The sequence below is a fragment of the Eimeria necatrix genome, genomic scaffold (genome assembly GCF_000499385.1).
Source record: "Eimeria necatrix Houghton genomic scaffold, Enh_scaff170, whole genome shotgun sequence".
Classification (NCBI taxonomy): domain Eukaryota; phylum Apicomplexa; class Conoidasida; order Eucoccidiorida; family Eimeriidae; genus Eimeria; species Eimeria necatrix.
This window is the reverse complement of record NW_013652378.1, coordinates 619-14,844: the sequence shown is the minus strand read 5'-3', so window position 1 is coordinate 14,844 and position 14,226 is coordinate 619. Positions and strand designations below refer to the sequence as shown.

At 50.9% G+C, this 14,226-nt stretch overlaps 4 protein-coding genes across 4 annotated transcripts; 3 read left to right on the top strand and 1 right to left on the bottom strand.

The window, feature by feature from the left end:
* Positions 1 to 615: 615 nt before the first annotated feature.
* Positions 616 to 3,840, bottom strand: ENH_00020800 (hypothetical protein, conserved; the record flags this gene model as incomplete). The annotated part of the gene is made up of 11 exons (XM_013579450.1): positions 616 to 958; positions 1,086 to 1,159; positions 1,450 to 1,531; positions 1,673 to 1,761; positions 2,013 to 2,104; positions 2,220 to 2,328; positions 2,542 to 2,624; positions 2,888 to 2,984; positions 3,249 to 3,368; positions 3,521 to 3,652; positions 3,829 to 3,840. 11 exons carry the CDS (start codon positions 3,838 to 3,840, stop codon positions 616 to 618), a joined length of 1,233 nt encoding a protein of 410 aa, XP_013434904.1.
* Positions 3,841 to 7,531: 3,691 nt separating this feature from the next.
* On the top strand, positions 7,532 to 8,524 carry ENH_00020790 (FK506-binding protein 1, putative; the record flags this gene model as incomplete). Its single annotated transcript, XM_013579449.1, has 3 exons — positions 7,532 to 8,014; positions 8,224 to 8,329; positions 8,436 to 8,524. 3 exons carry the CDS (start codon positions 7,532 to 7,534, stop codon positions 8,522 to 8,524), a joined length of 678 nt encoding a protein of 225 aa, XP_013434903.1.
* A 703-nt stretch (positions 8,525 to 9,227) lies between these two features.
* ENH_00020780 (hypothetical protein, conserved) lies at positions 9,228 to 9,950 on the top strand (the record flags this gene model as incomplete). Its single annotated transcript, XM_013579448.1, has 1 exon — positions 9,228 to 9,950. One exon carries the CDS (start codon positions 9,228 to 9,230, stop codon positions 9,948 to 9,950), a length of 723 nt encoding a protein of 240 aa, XP_013434902.1.
* Positions 9,951 to 12,140: 2,190 nt separating this feature from the next.
* On the top strand, positions 12,141 to 13,875 carry ENH_00020770 (adenylyl cyclase associated protein, putative; the record flags this gene model as incomplete). Its single annotated transcript, XM_013579447.1, has 3 exons — positions 12,141 to 12,159; positions 12,354 to 12,458; positions 13,334 to 13,875. The coding sequence occupies 3 exons, from the start codon at positions 12,141 to 12,143 to the stop codon at positions 13,873 to 13,875; spliced, it is 666 nt and encodes a 221-aa protein (XP_013434901.1).
* Positions 13,876 to 14,226: the final 351 nt, after the last annotated feature.

Here is a 14,226-nt window from a genome sequence, read left to right as displayed (position 1 = left end):
GGCAGCCTAGAGGGCTTTTCGAAACACTGCGACTTCGTGAAGCTGGTACCAAGTGTGCGTGGCAACACGGCACAACGAACAAGTCCGTCAGCCTGCTCAGCCACCCGAAAATTAAAGGCAGTAAGCGTCCCTCCGTCACGATATACTTCGTTTGCTGCCCTCATGCGTATGGAAAGTTGCCAAGCAAGAATGCAGTTCAAATTTGCATCGTCCACTATTATACTCGTATTGGCTAGTACACAGTCGCCAGAGAGCTGATCACTTCCACGACCTGCGAATGTGGCATCTTGAAGCCACAATGTAAAACTGACACCCGTGCACAAAAAAGAAAGCATCTTGCGAGGATGCGATACGCCCCGCCCCGCATCGGGTCAGAGTGAGAACTATGCACAGCAGCTCATCCGGCCTGAAGTGAAACAGAAATGCTTCATTCGCTAATTTGTCAGAACGAACACCTGCGAAAGACTAGCCGGTTGCGGGTATGCAAACCGGACCTGTTTATAGCAACGCGGTGGCCCATCCCTCTTGATTCCTTCACAGTACCGTTGAACTATGCATCGCTCGTACTGGATTGCTGTTCTGTGGACACTGAGCGCAATTAAAACTCCTCCGCAGTCAACTACTAGACGCAATGTGGCACTCCAGGATACACAGGACGCCTCCAGAGCTACTGAAGGGCGCAGAGTCGGAGCTCTGCCCTTGCCGTTCATTGGCTGTAAGATTTTCAGTCAGGCTTATGTCATCGCTGGGCTCCGTCGCCGCGCCGCTCAAGCCACGCGGCGATGAAGAGGAGTCGCAATCCCACGATCGAACAGAAATCGGAGGGGAGGAGGAATTGAGTTGGGTGTTGTGCAGCAGTAGCTCCCGGGCCCGACGGCCCTCTTCGGAATCCTCAGACAGCAAAAGATCGAGCATATCGTCGCTGCTAGACTTCATAAGAGATGCATGGCCAGTTGGGCTGTAACGTAACAAACCGCACTCACGCACAACGCCAACAGCAAAAATGAGTGCCAAATACGAATGCTCTAACCCTTATAGTATGTCGATGATCTCTACTCGGTTTATATGTGCCAGCAGCGGCTTACATGCGACCTCGAATGCGCGCGAACCGGCCCGAATGACGTTCTGAGTCGTGCCAATTAGCGTCGGCGTCCTTGTCCTGCGCGTGCATGCAGCGAAAGTAATGCAGCTGAGCACCGAAGCGCCACTAGGCCATGAGAAGCTAAAGCCTCCCCGACACTGGCAACACTGTAATGATGAACCGTTTCTGCGCATCCATGAAGCTTGGCACACCTGTATTTCCTCCACGGTTCCCAACGACATGCATGCAGCGAAAGTAATGCAGCTGAGCACCGAAGCGCCACTAGGCCATGAGAAGCTAAAGCCTCCCCGACACTGGCAACACTGTAATGATGAACCGTTTCTGCGCATCCATGAAGCTTGGCACACCTGTATTTCCTCCACGGTTCCCAACGACACAGAGGAACTGCGTCTGACCACCTCGTTGTCGCTTCCCCCGCGCCCTCCATTCCTGCTGAGCAATTCAGATAACATCAACCCGACAATATGGCTTATAAACTTCCAGTCCCACAGCTTCAATGCTTCACTGTTTCCATGACCAGCACGCCACTATAGTAATGTGTGTCTGCTTTAGCAACATGTGAGAACTCACGGGCATAAGCAGCAGAAAAAGGAAAACGGACTGCCGTCCTCTTTCTTCGCAGTAGAGGATGGCCGTGACTCACTCATCACAGAACTTGGCTGAAACAGCAGGCACGCGCACAAATTTGAGAGCGCTTATTCGAGAAAACCAAGTCAGCCGTCAGCAGGTGCTAAGCCGTACTGCAGCTGTGCTACTGAAACTGGCATGAGATCATGCCCAGCAGGTTGTGCTATTACGGCATAGACAACAGTTTACTGAAAAGCCCTCCCTGACAAGCGTCTTTTCCCAACCTAACAGCGTTCCCTATTAGAAAGAAGCGTTTTCCTTAGTACAGTGAACGATAACTGACCGTCTTTGAAGCGGAACTTCGACTATCTCTTCCCACGTTAGTTTCCTCAGTGTCGTCATCGGACTTATTTGGTGAATCCTGGAGGTCATCTACTGCGTGCATGGCACAAAACCAAAAGGCGATGAACCCGCACATCTCAGCCACATACTGCACTAAGAATGGCCCTTGCTTTCACTTCGTTCATATGTACATGCCCGGCAAGCCCACCGGAAAAGTTAAACTTCGCATATCCAGTTGCCTTTCGCACTTTTTTCCTCGTAAATTCCGGCTTGACTGGCTGGTGAGAAACGCCACCTTCTTCCGCTCCATCGGAATCCTGTAAGTAAGTTGAATACCCACACTAATAATGTACTCCCTAACTATATATCAGAACCTGGGTTACCCGCTGAGCAAGTATCGTGTAGGAAGATGACAAGTTCTGCCCTGCCTCCTCTGGGTGTCATTTACCAACTTCACTAAGTCAACGCACGCTGTGAAAACTCAGTGGGATAATCAGCAACTAGCCAATGGTGGGATTAGCTCCTCCTACCTTGGGAGCCACCATCGACACAGAGTGTCGGAATTCCACCCTTCCCTTGGCAGCAGTGGGGAAATCCCACTCAGCCTCCTTGTCTGCAGTGCCACAACACGGATGAAGCTTCACGCCCGTTTAGATTCAGTAGCACAGAAGCACCTGGTCTCATCCATTCAACCACTGCCACAACACACAGCCCAACTGCAAGGGCGGAAAAGAGCAGTAGGGCTTTGGAAAACAACAGCAGCCCGAAGTGAGTTTATTCGTGAGGATAACTGTCTTGTACGCATAAACCTGGGGGAAGTTATTTGCAAAAATAATCGATGATGCTTGCCTGTCTCCACAATATCCTCAATGCGACTATCTTTTGGCTCGAGGCCTTCAGCTTTTGCTTTGGTTGTGATTTCCCTAAGCGTATCGTGGTAGTCGATTTTGTTTACTCCTATGAGCTCGCCTGCCTGTGCCGGACAATAAGAGCAAAAAACGGTGGCAAAAGTAGAAAGAAATATCACAGACACCTACACCCCGGAACATCCTGCCAGCGAAGGTTTGCCACAGTCGAAGGCGGTCCAAACGATGGATACGCAATGGAGTTGAATCCCCAGCTGCTCCACTAGAAGCTGACGAATACAAAGGCTGTTATATCCTCTGGCTCAACCACAGCAGCACAGCATCGCAAAGCGTGTAAGTAACACAAAGGGTAAACAAAAAATCCCACTCACCAAGGTGCCGGCTCTCAAAGATATGACTTGCAAACGGTTGAAGAACGAAGTCATACAATACAGGGCGGCGGCGCCTTCAGCAGTTGCCACATCGGTTCCATCGAAAAACTTGCTGAACGCCTGCAAAAGCAACCAACTTCGTGACTCCCACGATCATTCTGTTCTTGTCTTTTCCTCAGGATATTCAGACGCGGTAAGTGCGGCCAAAGTGCAAATACGGGACTCGGCGGCAGCAGGGAGCAGAGTCCAGCCGTGCACGGGAAGGGGTTTACCTCGAGGCTAGTTGCCGTGAGTCTCTGGAGATATTTAAGCTCCTTCTGCAGCACCTCGGGTGTGTAATCATCCTCCTCCAGGTCCATAAGGCAAGTCCCCTGGAGAGGGGCGTAGGCCAAGCAGTACAAATCCTGAACGCCAACAGAGTACGCATGCAGCAGCTGCTCACGTTCATGGCAGCCACCGAAGAAGGGTTTTGTGCGCTTCTTTCTCTTCCCCTAAAGAATGATGGCAAATGGATACTGGCTCAGGGAAGCAGCAGCAGGAAATAACGCTGGCGACATGCCAGCAGTTCATCTCGGCGCACTTGAAGCGACATTTGCAAAAAAAAAGGCGAGCCCGTGTCCAGAAGCGAAAAGCAACTCCGCGTTCGCAACAGCACAACGCAGATCTGCGGAATGCTCTTTCCCCACTATGAGCAGTCAGCCCTCATTCACATTATACGCCCGATACCCAAACATGCAGCGCAAACATGTCGTAGAAAAGGCTCTCCAAAGGCGAGCGTAAACAATGGCTCTAGTATTCCTCCCAAATGAAGCTTAAGAAGCAATGACCCAGCTCTATAGGCACCCTTGGGGTGCCTGTTGCCCTGTAAAATGTCAAAACATTTGCCGGTTTGTACGATCCCTCATGCGGTGGCTCATGCGAGCCAGCAGCAACCCTATGGGCAAGCAAGCTCGTCTCCTTGCCGGCTAAGCGAGTCTGTACGATGCGTGCAAGTCCAACGTGTGGGAAAATCTTCCTCAGCTCCGGCGAAAACTCCGCTCTTAGTGCACGCAGGCGGTCCGTAAGTCTGTGCAGTTCTTCTGGGCCAAATTGCGTCGGTACACGCCCATCAGCATGCACATACGCCTCAAAAAGCGCTAATGACAGAGTCAATTCGTTGCGCGGACGCCCTTGCAAGTTCAGAGCACGCAACTGAACTCTAGCCAGACTGGTGCTGACTTTGAGCTTTGCTGCTGCGGCCCGTCAGTTGCTTCTCAAGAACTCCAAAGATGAATCTAACTCCCTTAAACAAATAATATTCAAGATGTTCCAAAGGGAGGTGAGATGGCCTTCAACCCAACACAGCGAGGCCCCAAGCCGACCTATCGAGCCCTCAGACCGGCAGCCCAGCAGAACTCGACGTCAAGTAGTGACGGGGCTTGTCGTGAGAAAGGCGAAATGTTAGTGGCAACTCAAAGCTCCAGTTTCAATTAATGCTCATGAACAACAAACACGGCGGCGGGTTCCTACCCTTTCAGCCTTCACGCAACCGCGATGCGAGCCATGTAACACTCTGGAGGATGCGCTACGTTTGTCGCTGCAGGGCTGCTGTGTGGCATTTACAAGTACTCTTGAGCATTAAAATTAGTATATTTCGTGATATTATACTTTAGGGGGATTCATGCTTAGCTCATACATCTCCATTTACACTCCAGGAACGCTAATGCCGACGGTGGCTTGGTAACAAAAGCAGAACAACTTTGCGGGAGTGTCCTTCTCATAGAGAGGCGAAGGCGGGCCCTTGAAGCTCCTTTAAGTTATGTCGTGTTTTGCGTGTCTTCGTGGCGCTTGTAGAGGTTCCCGCTTGCTCCTCCAGATTCTGAGCATGTGTGGGAGCATTTAAGGGGTCAGCCCCAGGTAACTTCTTTCGGCGAAGCTGTCCAGTTCTCACTGTGCAAAACTGCAGGCGGCAGCCGCCATGTTTAGGGCCGGCTGCTGCATCAGTCTGTGCAGCTGCTTGTGTTGCCGCAAACAGTGCCAACACCTTCCCCAGTTAGCTAGCTAATGCGGTTGCCCACACATGCCATGGCAAAATGCAAAACAACACAAACAGGGGCAGCAAGCAGAAACGTAACCACGACTCGAACGCCAGAACAGCGCTCTTGAAGGGAGGCATCAAAATACTATGGCAAGTGGAGGCCCGTGTACCCAACATACTCAGAAATACTTTGACAGGGGAAGGCGTAATCCAACTGTTCAAACTTAGGTTTCTTCTGCGCATCTTCCCCCTTCATAGCGCCTGCTTAGAGTGTGGCGAGATCACGCTGTTTTCATGCAAAAGTTCCAACTACGTTTCTTTCTTTCTTGACGTCTTTTCGTAGGAGAACGAAATCGTCCAAGCAGCAGCTCTTCTGCTGAGACTGCAACTTCGTCGTGTTCCCACCTGAGTCCCTTTGAAATTTTGCATTTTGGGCTGTGCCGAGTCTGTCTTCCAGTAAACATCTGCTGAAATCTGCTTGCACTCTTCAACAGTCTCATCACGCAAAGCTCTTGCCTCCCCAACAAGTGCTCGTCAGGATATGCATACAGGTGCATTAAATACAAAGTATATGCGTACATTATGTATGTAACTTCGTCCACAACGCAGCTAGTTCGAAAACACTGTGGCTAACTGTGCTGTTTCGGAGCTGCAGCATGCAGAAAGCTTACTTTAAAAAGACTCTGAGGGGCCTTCTCTTAAAGCGTGGCATGTTTGTTACATCAAATAAAAACCGAGGTGTTTGCTGCCACTTAGGGTACGACCATCGCAGCTGAGCAGCTCTGATGACAAACTCTTTTACCTGTGCAGTTTGAATCCAGTTCTTAAGAGGCCGTCACCACTCTGGCATGCCGAGTCGATTTCCCGACCTATTATTTAGAGGTCTCTAACTGGCGGAACGAACATGTAGACGAAATCACAGCATAAGGTGCTCATGGTGGTACACCGTACTCCTCAAACCTAACAAGACTTATCCATCGTCCAACAGTTTTGGGCATTCCAGTGCAGTATTTTTGGTAAACCGTGACGATCTACGAGTTTGGATTGCCTTAGCATCAGACGAATTGGATAGGCTAGGAACACAGGCAGACGTGTCTGCGTGGATTTCCAACTCTAGGGCGTGCCACAGTTAAGCGAATGCGGCGTGGAAAGCATGCTTAGCAACACCCCGCATTTCGCTGCACCGCTTATCTGCCACATCCCTGCTCCTGAATTGATTAAATTTGCTGCAAAGTACCAGCGAACTGGAAAGCTCCACTGGAAGCTCCATGACCCTGCCTGGGGCTTATACATAAGTTTAGTAATGTGGGTATCCATCAAGTACGGTTTCTCGGGACAAGAAATATTCAGTCAGGGAATCTGACTGAGCCGTAGTTATTACTTTCGCTGGGTGCGAGGATTCTCATCATAGAGCTGCGATGGCTGTTGCGGGGAACGCGTAGTTCTCAGGAAGTATGCGGCTACTTGTTGGTAAACACCGTATATTAAGTGAGTAGTGCTTGTTGCGCCGTATATTTAGTTTGTACAATTCACTGATGAAGCGAGCCCAATTAGATCTAGTGGGCTCAATCTTAGTGGGCATTCAAGTGCACGGAAGCCAACAGTTCGGCCTGTGATTTGCGTTGGCCCCTGCGACACAACGCACTCCTTGCCTCTGTGTTCGCTGCTGATGGCCCGGCTGCACCATGAATTGAAGCGGCAATGACTCCTTGCAGCCACCTGTTTGCAAGAATGTGAGGGGTCCGCTGTAGAAGTCTTTCCCCCTTCAAAAGTTCTGGAGAAAGTGAGAGCACCGGACACGTTTGTTTATGTGTGTATAGCAAGCGCTGCGAGGATGGGCACTGGAAACTTCCCGCACTACTAACGAGCGAAACACCATTGAGACGCTGTGGAACAAGCTCAACTTAGCCATTCTGCGGTGTTCTTGAGAACGAGAACACCGAGTATCAAGGAAGCTAGCAATCAGCGATGCCATCTCTCTTCGAAATCTGCAAGGTAACAACCACACTACCACAACGAGCCGTTCAGCGTTAAAATCTTCAGGTTATCACATATGAGGCGTCCATTGTCATACTGCCACGCACTTAGAAGCCCACTTTAATGCCTTTGCTGAGACTGAAAAAACTTGAAAAACAACCGGCCGCACGTCGTCATGGCAGGGGCTGCTCGGTAGCGTCCGTCATCTATCACCAACTTTTTCTATAGATAGGACAAAGTGCCTTTCGTTACAAAATAATTTCTGCGTGAATTGTATAATCTTGAGAAAATGGAGGGAAAAGGGCAGGAGCAGAACGCTCGTCAGAGAGCCAATGTGCGTCACGGGGTGAGACCCCCCATTGTGGAACCCTCAAAGCAACCCCAGAACTCTACCGCATCAAAGTCGAGCAGTCGTTCAAAGTTCTTCGCTTTTTCATGCTTCTTTATTGCTTTTTTTGTAGTGGGAGTCATTGTTTGTTCCCACTTCCTGAGGCCAAAATCTGCCTCAGTTTTGCCGGCCAACCTGGAAGAGCTCTTTGCTCGAGCTGCACACCTAGTAATCCCAAGCAAACCAATTGATCAAACAACTTCATCGGAGCCGGAGCAGCGGAAAATGGCCCCACTGACGGAGCTCAAGACATCAGTTGTTAAGCCAGGGTCAGGACCGACGGTTGCAAAGGGGCAGCGTGTTACCGTCCATGCAACTGGATCCGTTTTGCAGCCGGATGGAACTACGAAGAAATTCTGGTCCACGAAGGATCCAGGCCAGCAGGTAGGCTCTCTTTAAGCGAGCATTTAAGCGTGTGTGAGTGGTTGGAACGAATCAGATCAAGAAAGTCTCATGTGAGTCGTGCAGATGTTCATGTGGTATGCAAAATATCTTGGCACTCACGGGATCTTTTCCAGGCAGACACAAATCCGCGCAGCAGTTGGAAAACTGAGCGTTGCTTGCTGCGCCTTCAATGCTTTCGTGCTGTGCAGCCCTTCACTTGGCAAGCAGGACTTGGCCAGGTGATTGCAGGTTGGGATCAAGGGGTACTTGGCATGAACCAGGGAGAAACAAGGATGATATACATTCCAGCAAGAAGTAAGTTTAACTGTCCTTTTTAAAAGTGGGAAAATAGAAATAGCAATATCAGTTTAGGTATTGAGAGTGCCGCGTTGCCGATCGATGTCTTGTTTTTTGTGCACAGTGGGATACGGCCAGAATGGATTTCCAGCCTGGGGCATCCCGCCTAACGCTGATCTCCAGTTTGAAATAGAATGTCTGCAGATCCAGTGACATGATTAGAGGGCTTGTTTGGCTTTCAACAAGCGAAATGAAGGCGAGCTTCTGCTCCCTTAGCATTGGGTGCTGACTGTCCAAGTTGGAAGAAAGGCAGAACGCGGCCATTTGTTAGTCAGCCAACGCAAGAGCTCCAGACTTTTCTACATGCTGCGCACGGCATTATATGCAGAAGAGTAGCGCTTTTGATGCAGGAGATCTCAGTCGACAAACTTGAAGCATAGGCCACTTGGGTGGTGGAGCACGAGCCTTCTCCAGTATCTTTATGAACTAGCTAGTTTTGGTAGCATTTAGAGCTATGGTTTAGCAGTGTGAATAGCTGCAGCGTTTTGTTCGAATCTTGGGGCACTGTATACTGGGTTCTCAGTGTAAGGGGGTTTCGAGTGGACAACGAAGCTGAAACGTATATTTTTGTCGATGAGGCATGGAAACATCAATTTCAATCTTAAGATCGCTTTCCAGATCCGTGCTGTAGGTCTGTTTCACATGTACTGACAAGCATTGTCGAAATCAGAACGCCGGGGAGCGCGGTGGTTCGGAGTTCGGAAGGCTGTGCGGCATCCGCAGCTTACGGTGTCACGACAGCAGAGCTTGTGTCGTGTCGCTCATTTCGAATCACTTTGCGCATTTTCATAACGACCTCCATAGAACTTCTGGCATCTCGTTGGGCGTTATCCCCTTAAAACTCCAACGACCGAAAATGAAGCTCACTTTCGTCCCTATAGCCGTCGTTCTTTCCACCGTCATAACTAGCCACGTTGTACCAGGCCAATGCAAGATCCTGTCGGCGTCAATGCTCTCGGGCATGTTCTTCGGAACCAACGCGCCAGAGAAAGCTGCTCCCGCAAGTGTGACGGCAACTGTCGAAGCTGCAGTTGGGTCGGACGCTCCCGCTGGCGGCGATGAGATGAGTGCTGCGGCGACAAGTGGATCTGCAGATCTGACTCCCAAGGCCGACGTCGTCAGAGAATTGGCTGAAGCGACACAACAAGCTGACCAAGCAGTTCCTGGGCAGGACGTTGTCGCGAGCCAGACTGACGCCAGAGCAGCCCAGGCCGAGGAGGCGACTGAGAAGATCGTCGCTGCTGCAGCTGAGAGCGGCGCTCAGCCCACTGCCACGAGCGAAGCAACCGAGAACGCGAAGGCACCTGCCAGCGTGGAGCAGCAACTCACTGAGGAAGATGCAGCAAAGAATTCGGAGCTGCTCCAGTCCGTTAGCGAGTCTGCCGAGACCTCCTGGATCTCGAAAGTCAGCAAAGACAGCGCCATTGAAGCTTTACTCCCACTCGTTGCCTTGACGCCTGTCCTGGCGGCCGCTGGCTTCCATGCTGACATCGACGAGTCGTCACCTGGTGCCCCTCTTGTTCGTTTCCCCAGCATCGACTATGCCGTACACGTAGAAGACCTCAAGAACTACAACTAAAGCACTCCTTCCAGCATGGCGTTGGCTCATCGGCTAAAGGCCGACAAACGGTTTCAAGTCAAGCATTTGGAGCTGAACGGTTCAGTGACGCACAGTGTGGCCTCAGTAGCTAACTCAGCAGCGATGAGACATAGATCGTGCTGTGCGGACTTCGGCATCAGCTCCTATCGTTTCACTGAGGCGTTTTTCTTGCTGATCCATCGCGGTACCGCTTTGGGGTGCATTTGCAGCATTCGTTTGCGCAGCAAGACCCTGCTTCCAAATCAGTCCGTTCGCCTATCTTTGCCAGCGAGACACTTTCCCTCCGTCTTTCAGTAATTGTTTTCTGCTGAACAAGTAAATAGTTAGCGTCCAGGTGTGGTTTTGAGGCCACCTGCGCACAAGTTTAGCTCTAGTGCTACTTCGACAAAAGTAGACACTACATGAAGGTGTGTTGAAACTCTAACATACTCGCGTAAGTTTTGCTACGAAGGCTGTTGAATTGCCCTTGATATGCGAAGGGCCGCAGCACTAGTCGGTGTTATGTGAGTCTTCACTGCTCAGCAGAATGCTCATTCTGCCAACCTACAGCATTCTAGTCTTTCTGGTAGGTAGCTGCACTTTATGGAATTCCTATTGATCACGAAACACTCGACGTTTTCCTTTTGGGAGCTTCACACTGTCCAGAGGACGCATTTTGCAAGTTGAACGTACACAATTCGAGTCGGATCGCTGCATGGCGGCACGTTTCGCACTGGGGTGCTTGTGGTGGCGCCTGAACAGGCATTTACCTGAAGCTTGTGATGGTGTTCACTCTCCGTTCGAGAGGGCTTCTAACAAGCAGTGGAAGCCAGCAATGCAAACAATGATGGAAAAAATAGATTGTGATGGTGTTCACTCTCCGTTCGAGAGGGCTTCTAACAAGCAGTGGAAGCCAGCAATGCAAACAATGATGGAAAAAATAGTAACTAAAGAAGCAATCGCGGAACAATAACGCCATCTCCAGCCTTGCAGAAAGCCTGCGCATTTCGGTGGGCTGCAGTTTGTACCAGTGCATCATGGTTTCGCAGTTTCACGAACTGTTTGTTTGTTGTGGCAACGATTTGAATAAATACGGCCAATACCCTTGAGCTCTAATAAATTGTCAACGGGGTAAGAGCACGAAAGATGCCTCATTGAAAGCTGCCTACAGGAACGTGACAGTATCCACCAGGTTGCTAATCACCAATTAAAATGAAATACTACTTTTAAGCTGGTATAGTTTTTGATGTATTTCTTGGTATGCACTTGTTGCATTACTGTACGGCGGTTTCACGATTGTCACAAGGCTTTTTTCTGTATTCTTTCGAGACATATTGCTTTTATGCCGCACTGGCACACCATAGATACAACAGATTTTCAATGCGGCAAATGTGGCGCCAACAGCGTTGCAGTTTTGAGTGTTGTCAATTTACTCATGGAGTACTCAATGAAGGAACTCCCCCAGTACCATAAGCAAGATGTTATCTGCGGAAGATACATTATTTTTCTCTGTATCATAAACGGCGTTGATACTCGTGAGCCATGTTATTTTCAAATCATACTTCATTCCGGGAGAAAAAGCAGGCTCGTGCCACGGCCTCGCCAAATTGCATCCCGTGTATTCATAATTCTTTTGCATTTTCCATTGTGAGAGGCTCACTGACACGCAGTTGTGTGACGAATTGCATTTTAGTTGTTCGTTGGCTTTTGAACTTTGTGGGAGCAAACTGATCGGCCGTCGGTGGACAGTGGGCAGCAAGTAGGTCGTGCCGCTGTGTTACTGGTGATCAGAGGAGAGGGAGAGGGAGTTTTCGAGGCGAGTTGCGCCAGAAGCCCAAGCTTTCTTTCAAAGTTATGAAATGCGTGCAGAATATTCTTTTAATGAGTTCCCATAGCGGTGTATTCGTAGTGCCGAGTAGAACCCTTTCACGTCCGGGCTCGTCGAGTTCGTCCCTGGCGGTGTGACGAGCCGGCTTGCTGCGGCGCTGTGTCGCACAAGTTCTTGAATTTTTTTGCAAGACCTTCGGAAATTGGGTCCGTTGGGAGGAATACTTGAAGTTTGAAGCTGCACAGGCCACAGAAGCTCCGTGCTGCACTCCCGCCGCAGCGGCCGTTGACTTTCCCTTGGCTGGCGTAGGCCGTTTCTGCTTTCGCTTGCGGGTTTCGTTTCTCAGCCAACTCGGAGAGAGAATGAGCGGATCGAGCGAGGGTAAGAAGGCGGGGCTGTGTCTGTTTCCGCGGCTGCTGCGGCGCAGCGCCGCAGCGCGGGGGGTGAGAGTGAACTTCAGTTTGTGCCGCGTGTCTGCTGCGAGCTGCTTCCCGTTTCCTCTTGCAAGGACTCTTTGCTTCACTCTTGAGAGCTGAGTTCTCCTGCATGCAGCCGCGGGGCGTGCGGGTCTGCAGGCCGCATTGTGCTGGAGCGGGACACCTGGCTGGTTGAGAACTTCAAAAACCCGAAGGAAATCCAAACGCTCAAAGACGGGCAAATGAAACACAAAGTCCAGGCAAGTCCGGCACACTGCGCACCTGCAGCGCTGCGGGAGGGGAATTCAAGTGCAAGTTTCCACTGAATTCAAGTTCAAGTTTCCACTGAATTCAAGTTTCCACTGAATTCAAGTTCAAGTTTCCACTGAATTGAAGTTCAAGTTTCCACTGAATTCAAGTGCAAGTTTCCACTGAATTCAAGTTCAAGTTTCCACTGAATTCAAGTTCAAGTTTCCACAGCTTCGCTGCAGGCGCGCGAACACCAATTAATTAGCACTTCTGCGCATGCGTGTGCACTTGAGTCCCACTTGTTCGCATCTGCTGATCCTTTAGTGCTTTCCTTCCCGCCTGATCGCGCAGGCGCAGCGCAGTGCCGTGAGTGAGTGCAGTGCTGTTCAAGTTTCAAGTTTGGCCGCAGCTGCGTTTTGCCCTGCGAATGCGTGGCTGTCAGCTTTCTCTTTTGTGCATGAGTGATGCGGGTGAGGTGAAAGCACGCGAAAGAGAGGGCGGCAGCTGCAGAGGCAAATGCGCCTTTTGCAAGTTCGGCGGAAACGCCGAGTCGAATCGTGCAAGTGCTCTTTATTTGCACTTATTCGCTCATTATTCGCTCATTTTCAAAGAATGCGAGACGCGGAGAGGCACATTTGCACACATTTGCAAAACTAATTCTGCATTCCTCCCTTTGCGGGTTTTGAACGCGCGCCGGTCCGGCGCGCGCTGAGGTGTATCTGCAGCTGGGAGCAGACAGCTGGCTGCTGGCTGCGGAGGGAACGCGGGTCATTTGTGTTTGGGCTTTAATATTTGGAATTTGGAGCAAACTTTCGCGCGATTTTCACTTTTTTTCACCTTTTGGCGCTTTTAGTTCGGGAGAAACCCGGGGGTTTTCGCCGTGCGCGCAGGTGCGGGACTGCGCAGGGCTGCGCCTGCAGGTGGAGGGAAAGCTGAACTCGTTGATTGTGGACTCGTGCGCGGACTGCCGCATTTGCGTGGCGAGTTTAATTGCCACTGTGGAAATCGTGAACTGCCGCAAGATCCAGCTGCAGGTGACGGGCTGCGTGCCCGCAGTCTCGATCGACAAGAGCCAGAAAGTGGACCTCTTCGTGTCCCGCGAAGGCTGCGGCGTGGAAATCACCAGCAGCAAGTCCACGGAGATGAACTTGAACGTCCCCAAGCCCGGCGAAGACGGCGACTGGACCGAAATTGTCATTCCCGAGCAGTTCCACCACAAGTTGAGTCCCGACGGGAAGCTCCACACCCGAGTCTCGGACTTGTACTCCTGCTAGCTTTGGCCCCCTGCGTCGGTCTTCGCCGAATTTCCGAAGCTGCTGCTCCCGCCGCCGCTGCGCAGCACAGGCAGCAGCTGTTGGCGCGGCGCTGCTGCGGAGTTCGCTCGCGGGGGCTCTCCGTTTGCTCCCACTTTCCGTTTTTATTCAACTTTTAATTGTGAAAGTCTTTGCAAAAACAAATGAAGTTCACTGCGCAGCAGCTGCACCCGCTTTCCGTACACCGCAGTCGCTGCGTGTGGGGAGCTCCCGCACCCCGCGCAGTGTACGTCCAGCTCCCCCCAGAACAACAAGCATTCGAAGTTTAATTTAATTTCATTTAATTTAATTTCATTTCATTTTGTTCTGGCGCCTCCGCCTCGCCCTCGCTACTGAGCAGGGCTTCGCCGGGCGGCTTCAGGCGAGAACAGCTGCGGAATTCAAAAATGCAAAAAAGTGAGAAGTGGAAAAGTGAAAACCAAAAGGCTGCTGCGCGCGCTCACCTGGCAGGTGTCTGTACACTGGAACGC